General features: G+C 34.9%; 2 protein-coding genes and 2 pseudogenes across 5 annotated transcripts; 1 reads left to right on the top strand and 3 right to left on the bottom strand.

Moving 5' to 3' along the window:
- Window positions 1-429: 429 nt before the first annotated feature.
- LOC148697324 (putative plant SNARE 11) lies at window positions 430-5,610 on the bottom strand. 3 transcript variants are annotated; one of them, XM_088692367.1, is made up of 10 exons: window positions 5,567-5,610; window positions 5,384-5,467; window positions 3,579-3,672; window positions 3,390-3,427; window positions 2,590-2,728; window positions 2,043-2,126; window positions 1,869-1,925; window positions 1,679-1,771; window positions 1,500-1,574; window positions 430-850 (listed from the first exon to the last, which is right to left on the bottom strand). In XM_088692367.1, exons 3-10 carry the CDS (start codon window positions 3,666-3,668, stop codon window positions 761-763), a joined length of 666 nt encoding a protein of 221 aa, XP_088548493.1. In that variant the 5' UTR covers window positions 3,669-3,672; window positions 5,384-5,467; window positions 5,567-5,610; the 3' UTR covers window positions 430-760. The 3 variants fall into 3 exon arrangements, with proteins under 3 accessions (XP_088548493.1, XP_088548494.1, XP_088548495.1); XM_088692368.1 differs by lacking the exon at window positions 5,567-5,610 and having other exon boundaries at window positions 2,043-2,138; window positions 2,630-2,702; window positions 5,377-5,408; XM_088692369.1 differs by lacking the exon at window positions 5,567-5,610 and having other exon boundaries at window positions 2,043-2,143; window positions 2,635-2,702; window positions 5,377-5,408.
- Window positions 5,611-6,641: 1,031 nt separating this feature from the next.
- Window positions 6,642-7,466, bottom strand: LOC137723272 (uncharacterized; annotated as a pseudogene).
- Window positions 7,467-8,024: 558 nt separating this feature from the next.
- LOC148697323 (uncharacterized) lies at window positions 8,025-9,239 on the bottom strand. The gene is made up of 2 exons (XM_088693205.1): window positions 8,274-9,239; window positions 8,025-8,096 (listed from the first exon to the last, which is right to left on the bottom strand). Exons 1-2 carry the CDS (start codon window positions 9,237-9,239, stop codon window positions 8,025-8,027), a joined length of 1,038 nt encoding a protein of 345 aa, XP_088549331.1.
- A 3,914-nt stretch (window positions 9,240-13,153) lies between these two features.
- Window positions 13,154-16,643, top strand: LOC137721770 (putative glycerol-3-phosphate transporter 4; annotated as a pseudogene). Its single transcript, XR_015961204.1, has 3 exons — window positions 13,154-14,173; window positions 15,173-15,722; window positions 16,104-16,643. The product of XR_015961204.1 is annotated as a putative glycerol-3-phosphate transporter 4 (transcript).
- The last annotated feature ends 6,156 nt before the right edge of the window (window positions 16,644-22,799 follow it).

Raw genomic sequence — 22,799 nt, 5'->3', positions numbered from 1 at the left:
TTTTATGGTGAATGAGATTATAAGGTGGGTAGGAAAATAAGACAATGGGGTGAGTCTAGTAGCTCTCAAATGATAAACTGTTGTGATAAAACCACTAGCTAATCCCCTTTAGAAAAAAGAAGAAAATTACCTTTCTAGGGCTTGGAGCTCAACTCATCTATGCAGTACTAAGTGGTTGTTATAATGCATTACATACTCTAATGTTCATTTACCATAAATGTATCGTGTTTGCGTTGTATAAAATAATCCTAAACTTAAACCCAATTTGTTAACCACCAATACCTATAATTTATTGTGCAAAATCTTATCGTTTTATTGTGTTGTATATTACTATCACTGTATCACATCAACTTCTGACATAGATGCATTCAATCTACGAAAATCGAAATTCACTTTGAAATTTGAAAATTAATTTGGTAAATGAAATAATTTACCAAACAAAGATTCAATAAAAAGTGACTACAAATACAACCAAAGGGTAAATAATGTATGAGAACCAATACATCCTAAAATACACCTAGTATACAGTCAGAGGGAAGAAACAATGATAATACATATCTCATGCAACTGAAGCCAATAACACAACGAAGGAACAACAACAGTAGTGAGACTGGCTTTCTCGAAAATCAGCCGGCCTTCAGAGCAAAACTTACCGGGATATAGCTTCCGTATCTGTTCCGTAAAACAGGGTAAAAGCTAACGTTCATTTGAGCACGAACCATCTTGGCAATCTCATGACATGGTCCATTTTGATCTCTCCTCAGTAAGGAATCCACAGTAACTTTCGAGTCATTGCAGGAGGGGCTAATCCAGGAATATCTGGAATGTTCTTGTTGTTTGGATGAACCAGCTGAAATTCAAGATTAAAAATAAAAAAACAAGTTAACCATATATCCACCCGGCAACATCAAACCATCTGAACTCTAGTTCCTAAACAGGAACAAAGTTTCCCAAAATCGTTTAAAATTTGGGAAAGTTACTGCACAAACTCTCGTTACTCACGTTATAAAGGTTCAAAGAAACAGAAGCGACAAATATTTCATGATCAAAGGCAAATTAGTTCATTGCCTGACTAGGTAACTAGGAAATTCAAAATCTGCTTGAATCTAGAATAATGATTAGTAGGAAATTATTTCAGAAGAATACTTGCAACCAAGTAGAGACGTTCAAGTACACCTTATCGCTTCACTACTTGCTTTCAGAAGCAATGACTATACTTCCACAACATATGATATTATTTAATATTTAGATAAAGAAACTGCATTGAAGCGCTGAAAATGTTGTATGCAATTGAAGATCAGGAATAGATCTTCAGCATATAAAAAGCGAATAATCTGAGTGGCTTCAGCAGCAATAAAATGAAAATGATGAGGGTAAAATAACAATACTTCTCTAGCATCCATCAGGCTGCACTTTGTGTAACAAAATTAAGAACTCAATTATGTCGATGGAATTTAATACACTTTGGAAACAAAACTAGAAGCAAGCGTGTTTCATACCTTCACAATAATGATGGCTACGACCCCAATGACAATCAAGACAAGTAATTCCATAATACATCTATCAGTTGCAACCTAACAGGAAATAAAATGGGAAAGAAAGAAAATCATAATGAGTAATAAAAGTAGCAAATATCATCAACATACGAAAAAAGCAAGTGGATAATTCAGAAATTTACCTGCCTACCAATTTCCTTGACCAGCTTAGAAGCTTTCTTGATTGAGAAATGAATAGAGTCCAGCTCGTTGACAATCCTGCTCATTTGTTCAGTCTAAACATGAAAATTAAAAAATTTTAAAAAAATTTAGTTACCATGCCTCTGCAATTTTTATAAGGAATATGATGAAATACAATTGAATACTAATTACTTGAGCCTTGAGAGCTTGTGTTGTCTCTGTTCCAACATTGATGGTTTCATGAACAACCTATTACAAACAGGAGCACAAAGAAAAGTCATACTTGAATCATTTTTAACAACGGGTAAGAGCAGGAACAAAGTTTTTCTTCCAATAATCAAATTGATATTTTCCAGATGCACCCACCTTTTTTGATCTCTCAATGGCTTGATCTGTCTCATCCATCATTTGGCTTCCATTATCCATAAGTTGTTGATTCGTCATAGCTGTCAAACATATGGACTCTGGTTAACAAGTAACTCATGTAGAATATATGTTTAGTGTCTTTCAGGTAACACAACATGGCATGATTTGTTAGTTATTACATCAAGCAGAGTTTCTGAACGTTCAAGAAAATGCATCGATCATTTTCAGCATTGCATCTAAACAAAATACTAGTGTCAGAATTATTACCTGAATGCATCTCTCATAGGAACTTCTCTAAACATTAATATGCATTTCTTTTTCTTTGTGATATCAAGTGTAACCTCGAACCCTATACCAATTCTTCGGTCCTTTGTAATTGATAGCCAGAGGCATATATCCATTATGCAGTCGCTGTTTTCAATCGTGAATTACTGAAATATAACTCATTCCATACTGGGTACGAAATCGTTTGATGACACTTCTCACCATTTCTTAATGTTTTTAGTGAACATAGATTGACAAGTACTTTGATAGAGTCAAATTTACCTGTAACTGATTTAATGAACATATCTGTACCAAAGGCACACCAAATGTTCCCCAAAGTCTTCTGCCGGCCCATCAAAGAGATCAATTTTCTTGTTTTCAAGGTTTGATGCATATCTGTACCAAAGGCACACCAAATGTTTCTACAAATTATTATTAGAAAAAAGATATATCGTCAATTTAAAAAAAAAAAAAAAACCAACATTGACCCAAGCATAAACCAGTACTTTGAGCATCCAATGGGACAATTTCAAGAATAACAACAAAGCCTTTTTCAAGAATAATGAAAATAAATTATCTTCGTGTATTGTAAAATCAGGCTTCTTGTTCTATTAAAACTTAGAGAAAAGATTGTGTGACTACTGCCTTCCATAACAAGTTACACAGTGTCACACATGCATCTCTGGTTAAAGTGTGTTTTTGTTTTTGGGGGGGGGGGGGGTGGTGATAGGACAGAGACATGTTCATCACTAAATCAGTCTGAAAAAATCCACGTTAAATATTTGGTAAATATGGGGACGTTGGATAATCATAAGTGAAATAATAATTAAGACTCAGAAAACAAGGTGGTTTCTAACACAGGTATTTCATTCTCCAAATTGATATGTAATGAACCTATATATAAACGAAATATCATATATGTAAGCCTGGGATAATAGATCTTAAAGTCAGATGGATACAATACAGTTCATCCACACAAAATAACTAATATAATGTATACTTAAGAAATATCCAAAAAGGCAAACGAATTGGGTATTTCTGCTAAGAATCAATGAATGTAATTTCTTGCTGATGCTAACTTACTGTTTTTTCAGAGCCACATATGAATCCAACTCTTTGATCTGCACAAAAGTTCAAGCTATTAACACAAGTATAACGTGTTAAAAACAATTAATATACACAAGAAGATAATTAAAACAAAGGAAATTAGAAAAGGAAAAACAAAAGTAAGCATAGCAGAGTCTGGAAATGAAATAAGGATTTAAAACACACCATTGACTGCTTTTTCTCATTCAGCATTCTACTGGTATTTGGGTCATTTATTCTCTCCATATTCTTGACTTCTCTATCCAATTCTTTCATAAGCCTGAAAACAACACAACATATAACCTTATTCACAGGATACCCAAATTGATGAGTGTCACAGGTTGGAACTCAAACATCAGAAAGAAGTTGAATTGGATAACCGCAACTCTTAGAAATGAAGGCCAGAAAATCTGAAGGCAGGAAACCCCATATGCTGGCCAAAACAAATAAACTAAGCACAGATCCATAAGATTATAGCATTTGTTTCTCAAATGACATGTCAACACAAATAATACATTAGTATATGGAATTTAGGGGTTTAGGTAACAGATACTCTTGGGTAGAAAAGTAAAAAGGTAACCAAGAAAATCCAGAGGTCTACATAAAAGGAATGAGTACTGAATTAATATGCATATCTGGGCATAAGAAGCAAATAATGTTAATTGCTGGTCACTTGGTCAGTGGTCACCAATCCCAAACATGACATTAGACAAGATATTTCCATCCCTTACATATAATGGAGCAGGATGCAACTAAATGTCAGCTTAGTTGCACCTTATCACATTTTCAGCATTAGTCACAAATTGTATAAATATTCCACTCCCAAGTATGCTATTTTTTTGTTCGATACAAATTTTATTACCAAAAATGGATAAACAATCATAAAAAGACATTTAAAATGGAACAAACAAAACTCTCCTCCTGCCCTCCAAAATAATGGCATCCCCCCAATCTGAAAAAGAAGAAACAGGAATTTCGCAAAATTTTGAAGGAACTGAAGCTCACAGTAGCGATTAAAATTAACGGTTATCCCACAAAATCTCCGCATCTCCCTAATGCTATCGCATATCATCTAATTTATTACTGGCTACACCACCCAAAACACACCCATCACTCAACACCTCCGTAGGCCTAAACACTCTTCTTCCGTCCCCCAAATGCCTTGTGTTCACAAAATAGTGCCATGAAAGTTGCCGGAATTACGCAGCTTAAACAGCCTCCCAAATATCCGCCCCCTATTTTAAGGCAAAATAGTGCCATGAAAGTTTAGGGTATTAAGAAATAAAATTGTTATCCATGTATACTTCTATATAACTCAAGAAAAAACATTCAGGTAAACCTCTCTGAGTATTGAGCATCTTTCTATTCTTCAGAAACAACTTCTCAGTAAATAAATTCAATCACAAACCAAAAATAAAATAAAATAAAAAAGATCCTCTAAAAAGTTCCTTTCTTTGTCATCATTTAGCTCATGAATATAATTTGAGGAAAATCATTGATTCTAACTTCAATAAATTCAAGGGAGTTTTAATAAAAAGCCCACGATAATATTCACTTTAACAAAAAACCACATTTTTACACTAAAAAGTTAAATATGGTACTATTCACCTTATCCTTTATTTTATCCTTATTGTTAAAAGTAAAAGTTTTCAAGTCATTTTCATTAGTTTTACTTAAATTCAAGTCAAATCAAACCCTTAAACGTGAAAAAGACCAAGTATAAATTCCTACATTAAGATCTAATGGAGCGTAGTGTACTGAAACTCTTTTATTTCTTGGCCAACTACCCTTTGCTTGATATTTAAGCTAATTCAATTGCATTACCTCCAATCACAATCAAGAACCCAATTTACCATTCAATAACTGTCAGCACAGAAATTCACCAACTTATGAAGAAAATTGAATTGAAAATTAACCCACAGTAAGTGGATGATAAATAAAGAGGACAAAACTGTCAAAAAAAATAAATAAATAAAATTAATACCTCTTACAGTCTCGCATCTTGTCAGTGAGCTCTTCCAGCTGCCTACTCTGCCTATTCGAGTCTTTAATCTTCTCCAGTCTGAAACCCATTTCTGCCATATATCCAAACACTAGACTATTAGAGCCTGTAACTTTCAGGAACCACAAAATACTCAGAAATCGATCCAAAGCAAAGCCAAACAGATGCTTACGACATTGCACAGAAGATATCGGCGATTTGTCCGTCGATCTCCGCCAGCTCTTCGCTGATTGCAGATAACGGATCCATCTATCCAACACAAACCAATCAAATCAAATCCAATCCAATCCAATCCTTCAGATCATCACAAAGCTCACAGATCCTCATAAATCTCCCAATCAAATCCAATCGGCTTCGAACCGCTAACCAAATCGAATCGAATCAAAACAAATGCTAATACAAAGAATCAAATCGCATCCAAAACAAATCGAATAAAAAAAATTAGAAATGCGCGATGGGATCCGGGGCAATGTGGGTTACGATGGGGATCGGAGGGTTGGATTGGAAGTGCGAACAGCGTCCCCCCGATCTGAGAAAACTCTTTCTTTATAATACAAGGGGCTTCCTCCTCGTGATTTACAGAGACAAAACAAATTATTTGGAATTTTTTTATATTTAATTTTTGCTTTTGGTCGGGGAGTCTGGAGAGATATTTGGGGGGGGGGGTGTTGGGGAGAGAGAGAGAGAGAGGGAGAGGGAGGAGCGCGTTTAAAATTTGCGCCAAATCATTTGGCCGTTTTGAAACGCTTGTTGGTTCGTTACGAAGGAGGTGGGTGGGACCCCTGTCCGGAAATATAGAAGGCGTTTTTGTGCCGTTATATTGTTGTAGCCCGCCCGCGGTAGTTTTATACACAGAAGTCGCAACAACAATACCCCAATGTTTTTCTTTCTCGGTTGGAACTTGGAGGGTTTGGGTTGGGTGGGGTTTGCTACAATTTTATTGATGCATGATACGATTCCTACAATATAGGAAAATATTCTCTCTTTTTTCTCGAGAAGAAACGATAGTTGATTTATACATTGGTAGTATGTCTAACAGGGCCGGTCGTGAGTTTTTGGATGCCCAGTGCGAAAGCTCAAAATGTGCACTTTTTTAATATGGAAACATATGTTTAAAAAAAATATTTAATGAGGGCTGGAACCCAGTCGAAGCTGGGGGGTTAGGCTCTCACGCCCAAATTATATTACTTGAGAAAATATTCAACAGGGGGGACATAGTACCTAAACCCCGACAATCAAAAATACAATCATACACAACCATTCCTAGCAAAGCTCCTTGAAATTTCAACCTTTAAGAAATTGTCTTCTGACATTTTTGAAGCAAAATCATCAATTATATCATCATACTCTAAGTCTTCAATCTCATCATTTTCAATGCATAAGATTGCTAATCCATTTAGCCTATCTTGAGTCATAGTGGTCTGCAAGTAAGATTTTAATAATTTCAATTTTGAAAAACTTCTTTCTGCAGATGCCACGGTCACAGGTACAGTCAACAGTACACGATAAGCAATCAAGACATTCAGACACATGTGAGTTTCTTTTACAAAGTTTCCTATTTCCATGGATGTCCAAGGGTTATTAGAGAGAAATGCTTCTTCAGGTAACATCATTTGCAACACCAGTAATTCAGAATATAAGTCGGCTCCATCTACATCCATGGTATTTCCATGTTTCAAATGTGCTTCAAGATTCATACAATTTTCTTTTAGTTGTTGATCATCCAATGAAATTAACTTTGGTGCATCAAACAAGAAGCCAAAAATAGATTCAAAAGCCTTTAACTATTCAAACTTGTGTTTCAGTTGTGAAAGAGCAATATCTGCTATAACAAGAAAATAATTCGTTCTAAATGATTCTTCAGCAGACTGTTGTTCCCTCTCATTACCATCAACTTCATCATGATGTCTTTTTCTAGGTCTATGACGTTTAGTTTGAAAAACAGGGTCAATTTCCGAATCAAGTGCAATTTCTTTAGCATCACACATGCCAGAAGCAAAACCAGTTTCTCTGTAGTTTTCAAGAAAGGTAACAAGTGCTTTCAATGCCTTTACAGCAACATCAAGATGCATGTCTTTAGATTGTAATTTTTTGCTCACCATGTTAATCTTCAACAAAATGTCATACCAAATAATCAAACTTAATACAAAATCAAAACTGCAAAGTTCTCCTGATGCTAAACATTATGCATCCCTACTTAATTGGGGATTCTCAGTAATTTTGCACCAATGCAAACAAAGCATTTCTAACTTGGGCTACTTGGGATTTAATTGCTTTAACACTTTCAATGTGACTTTCTCATCGAGTAGTTGACAATGACTTCAAAGTTAAACCATCAATATGTTCAAGCAAAATATTTTAACGCTTTGTAGAGTTGGAAAACACCATATATATGCATTGACATGCTCCAAAAAAAAGATTTTGCTTTAAGATATGAACTTGCCATATCACAAACTATTAAATTAAGACAATGAGAACCACATGACATGTAAAAGACTCTGGGATTTATGTCTATCAATCTTTTCTGAACACCTTGGTGTTTCCCTCTCATGTTAGATCCATTATCATAACCTTGTCCTCTCACATTATCAATATCAAGATCAAGAGACTTTAGAACATCTTGCAACTCATTAAAAAGTTCTTGTCCTGATGTATCTTCCACACTTCAAAACTCCATGAAATATTCCATTATATTTATTGACCTACTTGACAAGTCAACACATCTCAAAATTAAAGTCATTTGTTCCGCATGACTTGCATCAGGAGTACAATCAAGAATGACAAAAAAAAAATTTGACTTCTTTTACTTTTTTAATGATTGCGGTTTTGACTTTTGAAGCTAAAGTAGCTATCAACTCATTTTGGATTTTATGGCTCACATAGTGGTAATGAATCTCTTTATTCTCAATGAGTCGAAAATGCTTTTGCATTATTGGATCAAACTCCGCAATCATTTCAAGTAAACCTAAGAAGTTGCCATTAGAGTCTTCATAAGGTCTTTCATTTGTTCCACGAAATGCTAAATTATGTATGGCAAGACATTTCACAACAGCAATAATTCTAAGCATCACTTGTTTCCAATGATTTGTCTCTTTCTTGATTCGCATTTGAAATTCTTTATCAATTGTCTGATTTGTTGTCAATCTACTTTTCAACTCAACCCAAGTTCTCGAATTAGTGAGATGCTCTTTACTCTTTTCATGTTGATTAAGCTTCACACTAAGATGTCTCCAATCACTAATTCCATCTTTTGCTAACTCACTTTTTGAGGCAATTGTTTTAAACAATTTACAACAAAAACAAAAGACTTTATCCAACTCTTTTGAGTACACGAGCCATTTCCTATCATAAATTTCACCCGTTGGTAATTTTTGATCATTGTAGTGTGAGGAAAATTTTCTAGAGAGTTTGTCTTTAGGATAAGTAAGATTAGTTTCTTGAATTGGCCCGTTTTGTACAAGTAAGTCTCTCGATTCTGCATTAAGACCATCCCAAATTCTTGGATCATAAATGTTTAAATGGAAAATAGGTTCTGGAGATTCAATATTTTTCTTTACACCAATATGATCATTATCAACATTTAAATCCACATCACCACCATTTTCATGGTATTGAGACTCATCACCAACATTTTCTTCTAAATCACTACCATTTTCATGCTCATGAGACTCCCCAACAACATTTTGTGGTTCTTCATTAACATCATTTTCTCTCAAATTTTCAACTGACTCATTCTTTGTAGAGAAAAATTTATTAAGAGATCCTCTTAAACTTTCGGCAATTTCGTTATCTTTTGCCTTTTTGTTCCTTTTCATATTACCAGAGAGTTGTTTCCTAAAAGACATGACTTCGATAATTTGTTTGCAAAAATTACCTACACATGATATAACAAAAATTTCCTATTAAAATTATCATTCCAACACATTATATATTAATATATTATAAAAACACTAACACATAGTCGACACATATTATAAAAATTGAACCTAAAAATTGGGTTTGAAATGAAATCAAATAATTCAATTAGTCAAGAATTCAATTCATCAACAACAACAATTCTATACATCAATTATCAATTTATTATATAATTCTATGTCACGTGCATTGCAAAATTTTATATTAAATTACAAATTGATAATTCAAATTTTAAAAATTAGTTTACCTCAAAACTCAAAAGGGTTGGTGGTGAGTGAATGCACTTGCAGCCAATGCCAATGGTGAATGACTTGGTGCTGAGCTGAGGAGTGTGGAGGATTGCCCTGCGGCCCTGCCTGTCTAGCTGCGTGCAGCAGCTTACACTTGCAGTTGAGAGAGTTGACTTGAGTTGCCAACTCAAGAGGAAACACCAAAACAATAAAGCTTGCAACAACCGATGAATTGATAAAAAGAAAAAGGAAAGTCAGGGGACGGCAGAAGGGAAGTGGGAGAAGTAGGGAACAAAGGAGGGGTGGGGAATCGGGAAAGGTTGGAAGTATTAGGGTTAATTGGGACCGAGTGGTCCTTGTTATGTTATGTTTTGTTTTTGTTTTTTCTTTATAATCTGCGGCTGGGCCCTTTTGTTGCCTTTTGGGCTCGCCCTCCAGCCCCTATTTGGGCTGTAAACATTTTTTTTATTTTTTATACTTAGTTATTTGGGTTTTTTTTTTTTTTTTTTTTAAATTTTGGTGCCCCCTTTATTTTGGGGCCCTGGACAACTGCCCCTGTGGCACTGGGCCTGGGCCTGGGCCTGATGACTAAGAAAAAATGTTTACATTAGATTCCATTTATCGTTCGCATTCCCATTAGGATTTTTCCTTCGTACTCGTAAATTTCAAATCAAGGATTCACCATCCCCACTCCCAATGGGTAACGACTTCCCTGCCCCGTCCCAATTTAATCTGCGGTGATAGGTACATACTATGTCTACTTCATAGGAAGGATGGATGGTCTCAAACTATTTGTGTAGGGACATTGAGGCAAGTATGTAAGTGCTAATTATAAAGAATGCGTTCGTTGAACACAATCAAACGAGAGTAATTGCATGAAATTCTACATACATGTCAAGCAAACAACTCTACAAGTTTGAATTATGCAAGTAATCATTTGACCTGAGATATCATAGTTGTCTTAGGGATACATTGCTGATCAATTGACAAAGAGACATGACCACATCCCATCCTTGATACGTTCTACATATTATTGGAGTCACTAACTTATTCTCGAAGACATTTGAATGTTCAACATGGAATCCCTAACCCTCAGTAAGAGAGGCAGAATACTCCAAAATATGATTCAAAAATTTTCGACTAAAGTATCAAGTGTAATAAAGGAAGGCATTCCTACGCGTCTCAATTGAATCATATAAGTCAGGATGATCATACTAAAGAATTGACATAAAGTATTCATTCTCTAGTAATGTGATTGGAAGTATTGACTTAGAGAATGATTGAGTTACATTGTAATTCCAACTAAATAGGTTCTCCAAAAAATACCACATTAGCATGGGTAGCCCATGACACGTGATTAAACGTCACTCATAGCTTATGGGAGCCCCTTGATCATTAATCTTGCAATCATCAATGTAAAGGAGAATAAAGTAGACTTCAATTCACTATGTGATTATACAAAGTAGTAACTATGTCACTGCCCCGCTAATTAGAACTTAAATCGACCATACACTAATATGCTTTGTGTAATGAGATAATTAAAGAATGATGAAATTAATTAAGTCATATGACTAATAAGAAAGTCCAAATTAATCATACAAGCGATAAAACTTCACTTTTTGGCTTAAAAGTAGTTTGGGTTCTATCAGGCCCATTGGGCCTAAACCAATTGGCCTTTTAATATAGGCATAAGATGACTTAAAGTGAGAAAGGCCCAAAGCAAAGCCCAATCCGTGTATAGCCGATTCTAGTGTGCTAGAGTGCGAGGGAGAAAATCACAAATGTTTGACCTCTCTTTCGCTATAAAAAGGGAATACTAAGGGATTTTTGAGTGAGGGTTTTTTGTGTGCATTTCATACAACAAAGAAGATAATCCACCTCCCTCCCTACACACAAGGTCGGCCACCTTACATAGAAGATATTAGTCTCTTATTTTCTCGTTTGTTATTTCTTGCATATATCTCACTACACTAGTTGGTGTGGATGTTTAGAGGCTATCTACTTTGGTAGCTTAAGGGGATCCAAGAAGATTCAAGGTGGAGGAAGTTAGGAGGAATGAGTTCAAGGAGCAAAGAAGTTGGTGAAACTCTTGGATTGGATTGGATTGAAGTCTAGATCCAAATCGTTCTCTTTGTTCCACAATACAATTATTTACTGCACCAAAACTAAATATATGCTTCTTGAAGGGGTTTTGCACGAATATAGCTTTGATTTATTTTTCTATTTCTGATTATTTTGATTGTACATGAATGCTAGTTACTAGAAATCTCATGTAGAATCTCCATATTTCTTTTCAAGTGATATCAAGAGTCAAAGGTTTATGTTTTAATGTGTCCTTTTTGATTTTGTACATGTTGAGTCTCATATCGGCTATACAAAAAGAGAATAATAGTTTAAATATCCTAATCCCACTCTAACTAACACCGAGATCTTTTGTGATAAAACCCCACACCTGACGGATTGTGCAAGTGGTAATTATTAAGTTGGAGACAATATCAGTGTTGTTGGAAATCAAAAATATTTTAGCCTCACCTCATTAGGCGACAAAAATATTTTAGCCTCGCCTCATTAGGCGACAAAAATATCTTAACCAAATTCAATGATTCAAAAACTAACTTGAAGCTAGAAATGTAATGAACAAGGCTATACTAGTTTCGAGGGCCAAACGTCACCGAGATGGCTGGAAAAATCCTCTGAAATGAGCTAAATGGTCACTGTTCCAAGCTTCCAAATTTATGGGAAAATCCTTCCCCGAGCTACAAATGTAACAAATTTGAAAGATGTTTACGAAAGACTCATAACCAAATTGAAACTAAACGGCACAAATCAAAAGAACGTCATACATTAAAGGGTCAATAAATGAGAATGAGTTCCTTCTCAATTTACTATCTAGTCGATTCATGAAACTTCATACTTAGATCATAACCATTCATATTATAAATTACTAGCAAAGACTATCTTTGCAAAAATCAATTAAATATGAGATTGTTTGGTCATCGAACAGTATAAAAATAGATGGACTGATTTTAGCAAATGTATTACCAACCGTTTATCTATTTGCTACAATTGATTGACCAAACAACCTTAATTTTAATTGAATTTATGAAGATATAATCTTTACAGAGTGATATATAATATGAACTACTACAATCATAAACAAAATGTTTTAAAAATCGACCATTAAATGAGTTAGAACTTAATGGAGGAACTCCTCCTCCATCTGAAGCAGCCAAGCCGTTCTACAAACCATACACAACGGTTTCGGAGATTCTGGAAAGAAAACGTGGCGCCCAAGCACAGCAATGAGCAAAACCAGTTTCCATTACTCCTATCTTGCCACGTGTCCTCCCACTGCCTCCCCGCCCTCTACGCTTTCCCTCTTATCCCCTCAGCTATGCAAGCCTGAACTTTTGGCCTCTTGAGGCCTCAGCTCTTCTTCGTCAATTCAACAAGGTCTTGTACTCTCTCTCTCTCTAAAACTCTCTCTCTAAAGCTTTTCCTCTGATATTTTGACGCATGAAACCTGCGGTTTTGCGTTCTGGGTAGTTTTTGAATTTGAAAAATGGATGTGATATGAAGGTTTCGTGAGGAAATTTTGTTATGATTTTGTGGGATTGTGAAAATGTCTCAGAATTCTGATACAATGCGAGGAATCCCACCTGGGGTTTTGCTGATTAGAAGCATTAGAGGCAAAGATTGGAGTCTTTCTACATATAGATATGTAATTTTGCTTGTTACTTTCATAGCTTATACATGTTACCATGCATCTAGAAAAACGAGCGGTATAGTTAAAAGTGTTTTGTATCCTGATCCCCGTACAGGCAATGGTTTGGACCCTTGTTTGGTAAAGTCTTTGTCAAGAGAGAGTTTGGGGGCAATGAGAATTATAGGTTACACAAGGGTTGGTCCCCCTTTAATGGAACCGACGGGACTTCGAAACTGGGGGAGATTTATCTTGCATTTCTTGCATGTTACTCTTTGGGAATGTATGTTGCTGGCCATTTGGGAGATACATTGGACCTCCGATTGTTCTTGACGACCGGGATGATTGGGAGTGGCATTTTTGTTGCCTTGTTTGGGATGGGATACTTTTTGAATATCCATGTGTTTGGTTTCTATCTTGGGATGCAAATGATTGCCGGGTTGTTCCAAGCAACCGGTTGGCCTTCAGTTGTTGCTGTGATTGGTAATTGGTTTGGAAACGGAAAGAGGGGTTTGATAATGGGCATATGGAATGCGCATACTTCGGTTGGGAATATAAGTGGTTCACTTCTTGCTGCTAGTGTTCTGGATTATGGGTGGGGTTGGTGCTTTGTTGTTCCAGGTGCTTTTATAGCAGTTGGAGGCGTAATCGTTTTCTTCTTCTTGGCTGCTTATCCTGAAGATATTGGATCTTCTTTCCCACCAAATTCAGCTTCTAATTTGGAGGCAGTGCCTGATGATGAAGAAGCTAATATGAAAAAAGGATTTATGGTAAACGGTGAAACAAAAACTATTCTCTGAATTGGGTCTGTGAGTAGGACAGGTATTGGACTTATTGAAGCTTGTATGATACCAGGAGTTGTACCCTTTGCGTTGTGCCTCTTCTTCTCAAAGCTTGTGGCCTACACATTTCTGTATTTCTTTTTATCATAAGTGCTTCATTATTTAAATCCGGAACAAGAAAATTATAATTATAACAGTATCAGGGGTTGTTATTTATAATTTTATACTCAAGAATATATTGGCAGAAGAGAGAAGAGAAGGGCTTCTCTGTTATACTACAAGCGCAAAATAAACTTCCTTATGAGTTGATAGAGTTCACATTACTTTCACTTTGTTGTCAAAGGCTTCTCAATGCTCATAGATCGAGCTCTTGTGTCTCCATCTTTCTGATCTATGCAGTTGTGTATGTTAACTTTCTTATCTGATATAGATTAATGTCCTATTGTATAACAATTTAAGCTTTTGGGGTCTATTAATTGCATAAAATGGCATATAACTCTGGTTTGCAGAAGGATTTGGGTTTGAAGCCTCCAATTTCCATTACCCACCATTTTGTTGTTTTGCAAGGTGTGGACAAGGCTGCACTTATATGTCTCTTTCTGTCTGTATTTCTCTTCCTTTCCACGTATAGGATGGAGCTGTAAGGGAGGGAGGGTATTTGTCTGACAAATATATCATGTCCTCAAATAAGGAGTCCTAGTAGCCTGCACAAATTTATCGTGGCTATAAGTCTATCTTTGCGTGGTTCATATGGTTTTCAACACTGTTTGAGTACTAGTAACAACAGAGGAAACATGTCTTTTGATGAGGCTGCTAATGTGGATATTGCTCTCATGCGTGCCTAGTTATTTATGCTGGTCCCATGCATGAGTGCATCTGTTCTTTTGTGGATGCCGAGATGGTAAAGTACATTAGACACTTATTCACATGTCACGTCATTACCTGTTAGTATGTGTTGTTGTTTTACATCGCTATTGGAAATTTATTACTCTTTGTAGTCTGATGTTATATCACATTGCAACTATGTTCATGAACTGGCGAGGTGACAGCAAAGTCACATCTTTTTTTTTTTTTTTTTTGAGGTATTATTTTAAATCGTGTTCATGCATCTGATATTATGTTCCTCATCTTGTTCCCTCTTATGCTTTTGCAGAAATAGGAGGCGAGTATGTTTCTGTGAAATCTGCTGGAAACCTCTCCACTTTGTTCACTGTAGGAGGCATAGTTGGTGGAATCCTCGCTGGCTACATATCTGATAATCTTAATGCCCGAGCTACTTCGGCAGCCGGCTTCATGTCATTTGCAATTCCGGCAATGCTATTATATCGAAAATATGGCAGCATTTCAAACAATGTCAACATTACACTTATGATGGTTGCTGGCTTGTTTATTAATGGACCCTATGCACTTATCACCACCGCAGTTTCTGCAGACCTTGGAACGCACAGTTCCCTTAGAGGGGATTCTCGAGCACTGGCAACAGTTACCGCCATATTGATGGTACTGGATCAGTTGGTGCAGCTTTTGGCCCTCTTCTTACTGGTTTCCTTTCAACGAAGGAATGCGATGCAGTATTTCTGATGTTAATGATTTGTGCTCTTATTGCGACGCTTCTTTTATCACGTTTGGTTATAGCTGAAATTTCTGAGAAGATGTGCAAACCAGTACCTGTATCCAGCGGGCAGCAAAGTTTTGGAGGTAATTCTTTACTCTTTTGCATTGTTCCCTTAAAATTTGCTTAAAAAGGAACTTCTGCGCATCTTCCTTTCCCCAGCCAATACTAATAATATAGAATGATTGGATGGTATGTGTAATCAATTCCATCCATTTTGTGAAATATAAAAAACAAAATGTTTCACAAGTTAATGTAGCACAATACTTAAGTTATCCGTAGAGAGGCCTAAACTGTATATAAAGTTATGCTCAACTCAACCCTTCATGCGGGACCTCGATGTCAAGCGATCATAGACGTAAATAGTTCGTTCTTGGGTGACTAGAATACATATGTGCAGTCCTTGCTAAAGTGACCAATACATTTTCATTCCATATTGTACTTACTGGGATTATTTCCTTCTGCAGCTCCTGCATCACAGCCACTTCTAAGAGATCAACGGTGATACTAAGGTAGAGCCTCAAGAAGCTTCATCGAATGCTGGAAGTCGTGAAAGAAAAACAAGCTTCATTACATTGATAAATTCAAGCTCAACATGTAAGTGGCAATTTGTGACCTTCGAAAGCAATTTTCTTTTGGCCGTTTACAAAACGAAACCAAAGCATCGGTAGAGTCACAACTGAATGCCTTCAGAAATTGCTCTCCCAAGTAGGTTCATTGTCATTGAGCGACCGGGTGAATATGTTTACGGCTATTGGTGAAGATGTAAACTGTCTTTCTCAACTTCTTTTTGGGGTGAAGACTTTAATTAACCGTCTTGATCCAACAAAGTGAATTGTGTTTAGTTTTATGTTTGTAGGTTTACAACTTTGGTTTTATACCAATCAACATTTTCTCGAAGCGCAGTTTCATTCCTTTGGTTCCATTCCATATTTGTTGATGCTGTAGCTCTGTAAAACTGCTGTGGAAATGTTATAGAAAACAAAAATATTCACATTAAATTTTGGCATATTTGTCGATTTGTCCCCTAAACTTGTATAGAGGTGCCAATTTCCTCCTGAACTTTAATTTTAGCCGATTACTCCTTCGAACTTTTATAATTAGCCAATTCCTCCTTAAACTTTAATTTTAGTTGATTACCTCCTGAATTTTTATAAATAGCCAATTTTCCTCCTAACGCTAGATTTAAAAAAAATTCATCCATTCAAATTTTTATCCATTTTGATTATGCGGACAACACATGACAATGTATTGGGGCCAAAAGAATGGAAAATTGGATGGATGAAAATTTTAAAATCTTAACGCTAGGGGGGTAAATTGGCTATTTATAATATTTTAGAGGGGTAATCGGCTAAAGTTAAAGTTTATGAGGAAAATTGGTTAATTATAAAAGTTCAGAGAGGTAATTGGCTAAAATTAAAGTTTAGGGAGAAAATTGACACCTCTATACAAGTTTAGAGGGGCAAATTGATACACCTCTTAAATTTTTAAATGCAATAAAATCAGACAAGTAATCCTACAGTGCAAGATTTTTCCCTTTTCTTAAAAATCTAGAGATGGGCAGTGTTTTGTTTGGGCAGTTATATTTGTATGCCCCTTTCTTCATGAATATGTTCTCTACTCTGTGGTCCTAACATTGGTGATGACACAAATGCTACAAACCCTCCATTTGGCTCAAAATAATGGGCAGCATGAAAGTATCTTGACATCAAGATATATAAATAGATGCTGCAAACCCTGCATTTAGCTGAAAAGTTCAAAACAAAAATACATACAATCTTGAGGAACTTTAGGGGGGTCTCTTTCAAAAGTCAGATTTTTTGTGGATTCTCTATCGCCTCATGTTTTTGATAGAATGTTTTATAATGTTGGCACAAAAATTAACGTTAAATTATGAGGTAACAAAGAGCCTATAGAAAATCGTATCTTTGAGAGCGTTGTGTGATGCCTGTCCGAATCTTTGTGTGCCCTAATGAATCCAAATCTAAAAAGTGCATACCATTTATGGAGTCCTAGTAACTAGGAGTTTTGGCTTCACACACACAAATAAATAAAATACCTAAATAAATCCTGGTTTTTATTAATATTTTGTATTTGGTCTGCATATTTTGTATTTGGTCTGCATAATTTCCTTTTATATAATTTTCTAGCTAATGTTGTATTAAGCCATTAATGTCATAATTTAGATGCGGTCATCAACCTTCCATTTAAATCACCACGAGGTGACTCAATGGTTAGGGACGAATTTCAGATCTGTATTCTGCACGGCCTGTTCTAGGTTCTATTTTTAGTGCTGATGAATCATGCGATCGTGGCCAGAAGGAAACTGAAATGCATCTGTGAGTCTTTCTGGCCCTCGAAATGGTGGAATGTTATAGTGAATCCACTAGCTGGTTCCCTTTAATATGTATGTGTATATATATTACGGTTCCCATAATGCAGTAAGAAAAAAACAAATATGTCGATTCAGAAAGCTCCAACTCAGACGTAACCATCCATCTCTATCTTGGGTGATAGAGATAGAAAAAAATCATTGTATTAATTTAAATAATATGGGCAATATGCATACGTCTATATGCATGTACATCTGTGCGAGAAAAACCTAAAACTCATAATTCTGGATTTACTTATGTGCAATAATACCAGAACTATTCCAACGATTTGTGTGGAAAAGTCGGGATTTTTTTTGATAGAAAGTTATTGATAGCATGTCAGGATGAAGACATGGAACTATTTATGCAGGCTGTAGTGCTCTCCATTTCTTCTTATCCACTCATTCCATACAAACCAGCTAAGTGCGTAGCCGCCCGCACCACATTTTGGTGCTTTGAATTTCCACCTGGAAATGCAAAGCACAAAATTCAATTTTCCAACACCTTTTTTTAGGAGCAAAACTTAGGTTAGGATTTTTATCGAGCAATCGGAATTGTTTAGTTAGAACATAAAACGTGGAACAAGTGTTTGTTTATTTTGTTGTAATTCAAATGCATAGTATTTATTCTGTTCTAACTAGACAATACCTGCTGCTCATCATGTTTCGCAGTGACGAAGTTTCTACCTATTTTCACCTTCCACGCGCTCGAACACACAAACAAACATGCTAGCTACAGGCATTGCATCACAAGGTCTACGGCTACATATCTAGCGACCGGTGACTTGGTTCTTGGGGCAAAAATTGTAACCACTTATCACTGTACTTGCAGCCTCTCCTTCACGGCTACAACTGGGGCAAAGGTGGAGCAAGTGGACGGGTTTTGATTTGTACAGGTGATAAAGCTCCCATGGCAATCATCACCAAGAAAAAGTTTGTAAACATGTGAATGATTTTTCTTTTAATTAGGTTTGTTGACTTGACTATCTCTAAGTCTTTTGATGGAATGAAATAATTTCAGTTGTTGGCTTTAAGGTAGTAATTGGCCATAGTTAAGAATTTACTTCTTTTAAGGCAATATATAATGGGTGAAAATTCTAGAATAAGCTGGTTATACATGTAGATAAATTGTTATTGAATTTTTAGTTAAGGATTTAATGATTAAATTCAACGATTATGAATTTTGGTCGATGATATGAACCTGTCTATGCTAAGATAAAGCTCTCCAAAGTTGAAAATAGGAGACCTAATTTAAAGGTTTTTTTGGCCAAAATGATTCATGAGATTCACATAAATCCTCACTATGGTTCTTGACAATGAAAATCGATGGAAGTGGTCTCTGAGTTATACTACCGTAAATCATTTTGGTCCTTCTATGAAAAATATGTCAATATACTCGTTAAGTAGAGGGGTTGGTTTGACAAAAATACCCTTAAAAAGGTGGTCACGTGGTCGTTGATGTGATAATTTAATGATGATATTGACGGACTTTTCACAAAATGACTAAAATAATTTACGGTGGACAAACTCAGAGACAATTTTGAATAAAAAACCAATTTAAAAAGAGAAAAGTGAGAGCATGGAAAGAAGATAGTAGACATGACATTCGTGTCGTGTTTTCCGTGTTCGTGTCGTTTTCATGACATACCCGATATCTTAACAGGTCGTGTTGTGTAACTCTCGTTAAAGTAAACGTGTAATATGACCCGACTTGAAATTGACCAATTAATATTATCAGGTAATATGATCCGACCCGTTAAGAAAAATATATTTGAAATCAATAAATAATGAAATGAAAAACAAAATTTGACCCAAAAAATGGAAACCATAATACTAAATTAGTATATGCATACTATATTGTCACATAAATACTACTTCAAAACATTAAAAAAAAAACATTTGTCTTTCAAGTTTTACATACCCAAAATAACAGTGTAATGAAAAAACATTACTACATTATTACAAAATACCAAATGTTCAAGGAAATGCAAAATGAAGGGAGTTGCGTTTCAAAGTTGACGATGCAATCACGAGAGTTTATACATGTTTTCACATTTTTCAGACTTGTACATTAATGATTATGAATTTTATTTATTCACAAGCATTTGCCTATTTTTTTCAACTTTTTTTGCACTTGTAAATTAATTATTATAATTTTTTAATGTATTTAGTATTTTAAATTATTTGATATTTTTATTTTTAATGTATTTTATAATTTTTGAACTCTCTCTTTGTCTATAGTATACTATAAAAATAAATAAATAAACAAAACTTGAATTTTTTAAATTTAAAAGGAATAACAATACAATAACGTATATTTGATAAACAATATATACATATACACTATGACTATTGCATTTTATAGTAAGTTTTTCAGTAGTTTAAACATTTAAAAATCATCAAAATAACATTTTCCTTAACGTGTCGAATAGGTTATCCGCGTGTCACCTCGTGTAAACCTGTTAAGGACTTATTATTAACGGGTTCTTATCGTGTGACTTAATTAGTTATCGTGTCAATCCAAAATCCATTATCTTTATATTGTTTACATGTTGTGTGAATGAAACATTTCAAAAATTGACGGGTCTAAGGAATAGGATGAGGAGTAAAAATAGTAAATTAGAAGGAAAAAAGCAACCGGACAACTGTAAGTAAAGTTACTACTTTAAGAATATAATTGGAGAACAAAATGTCAAAACCCCATCATCTCCACTTCTTGTTGTTTTACTGATTCTTAGTTGTGAAATATTTTCTCGGCTACAAAATCAACTGGGGTTTTTCTTTCTCCAACTAAGATCAATTACTACTTAAAACTTATATTAAGTTTGAAGCGTTTTTCTCTAAAGTTACAAAATACTTACGTACAAAAAGCCAACAAAAAAAAACCCTTGAAATAATAGGGTTGATTAATTAATGCAGACATTATTTTGTCAAGTAAATTGAGACGTACACTTATTTACTTAAATAACAACTTTGGTATTATGACAACATAACATAATTTGATTTATACGCATGCAGGATTAAATAGTTGCGAGCTTATTGCAGGTTGAGTAGATACTGTAACTAATCATCAATCAATTCCACTAAACTGTAGGGTTTCCTAAAATTATAATTATTGTATGCTGGTGGGCTGCTTTTGTCACTGTGATTCCCGTGCCAATTCGGTGGGCCAAAGGTTAGGATACCCTACGTGCAACCCAGCAAGTCTTCCAGTTGTGCAGAGAAAAGTGTAATTTCCATTAACGTAGTGCGCAGGACGAAGTCCCATTGATCAAGGTTCTAAAAAAGAATAAGCGTTAATTAGGTGACAGGTTGGAGTTTAGCGCTTGTGCTTAGGTGGTCAGATGGAAATTTAGACAGACCAAATGAATTTAAGAAAATTAATTATATATCATATAAATAAGTGTCTATTTATATAAAATGAAAGTTATCAATTTTTTGTCTAAATAATAGTCGCGACTTAAATGGGTGCATAGGCAAGTTTAAGTGAGCAAGGCAACACTTAAATAGGTATAAGCATATTTTTTTAATATTCAAATACTTGGAAATTAATCGAAGAGGTGATCGATTGCCTAGTACCTAAATGGTATACAAGCAGCGCTAAATAGAGATTTTTAAAAGTGTGCCAAAAATACTTACGATTTCAGGGTCACCCAACAAATAAGTGGAAACAAATTAAAAAAATGAAAAAAGAAAAAATTAATACATTCAACGTCCGCCACAAAACCATTGTGCAGCTTCCTCTCTCTGTCTGAAGTCTCTTTCTTTATCATCTGTCATGAAAAATTGCTCCTGCCACAGGTGGATGCATAGCACTTTCAGGGTCACCCTTAAAGTGGAAAAATTGTTTGTGCCGAAAATACTTACGATTTCAGGGTCACCCAACAAATAAGTGGAAACAAATTAAAAAAATGAAAAAAGAAAAAATTAATACATTCAACGTCCGCCACAAAACCATTGTGCAGCTTCCTCTCTCTGTCTGCAGTCTCTTTCTTCATCATCTGTCATGAAAAATTGTTCCTGCCACAGGTAGATACATAGTACTTTCAAGCTTTTATTTAAGAGAGCTTTAACGAAAAACTTGTGATACTATTTATTTTAACGAAAAACTACATTTTTATTTTAAAAAATCAAACCTGATAGTATTCACTTTACCCTTTATTTTATTCTTATTGTTAAAACTCAAAGTTTTCAAACCCTTTTTATTAATTTTCCTTTTATTTAATGTGCTTATGGTAAAAGTATTTTTCTGTTGAGTAAATGAAGCATGCCAAAGTGATTCACTATTTCTTTTTATTTAGGCAATATTCTAACTTAACACCGACTGCAACACGTAGATTTTAATGGTTCGACTCTTCTAACTCTAAGAATACATTGTATCTTGTCAGCATAATTTGTAAGTACTATATTTGGATACGTTCTAAACTACAAGAGTACGTTACGTATGATAACTATTCGTTATTTGGTTTTCATATTTTGTGCAATAAATAAAGGAAAAACATGTTGAAGAAATGAGAAATGGGGAAAGGCGAAACTAGAATTATGCAATGAAATACAAAATAAAAACTGAAAAGAATCATATGAATTGTTTTCATCATTTTAGATTCCTAATTTCCTTACATATTTTTCTTCTACTTCTAACACCAAAAATAAAAAATAAAAACGAGATAATTATTAAACAAAATACTTATTTTAGCTACAGAATCAAATCGATTCGCCTTGTAGAATATGGGTCAAACCACCCAAAAAAAAACAAAAAAACAAAAAAACAAAAGTGATTCTCCATGTATAG

The sequence above is a fragment of the Pyrus communis genome, chromosome 4, assembly GCF_041283825.1.
Source record: "Pyrus communis isolate YQ-2024b chromosome 4, ASM4128382v1, whole genome shotgun sequence".
Taxonomy (NCBI): Eukaryota; Viridiplantae; Streptophyta; class Magnoliopsida; order Rosales; family Rosaceae; genus Pyrus; species Pyrus communis.
The sequence above is the reverse complement of the archived record's forward strand: the minus strand, read 5'-3'. Positions and strand labels throughout refer to the sequence as shown.

What these genes read in the sequence shown, in the direction of transcription:
- LOC148697324 (XM_088692367.1), bottom strand. Translation starts at nt 3,668, where the DNA reads ATGAAAGAATTGGATAGAGAAGTCAAGAATATGGAGAGAATAAATGAC. An exon ending in TGTTCATTAAATCAGTTACA is followed by an intron (nt 2,127 to 2,589) that starts GGTAAATTTGAC and finishes TCCATATGTTTG; the next exon opens with ACAGCTATGACGAATCAACA. An exon ending in CCATTGAGAGATCAAAAAAG is followed by an intron (nt 1,926 to 2,042) that starts GTGGGTGCATCT and finishes TGTTTGTAATAG; the next exon opens with GTTGTTCATGAAACCATCAA.
- LOC148697323 (XM_088693205.1), bottom strand. Translation starts at nt 9,239, where the DNA reads ATGTCTTTTAGGAAACAACTCTCTGGTAATATGAAAAGGAACAAAAAG. An exon ending in AAGAGATTCATTACCACTAT is followed by an intron (nt 8,097 to 8,273) that starts GTGAGCCATAAA and finishes CTTGTCAAGTAG; the next exon opens with GTCAATAAATATAATGGAAT.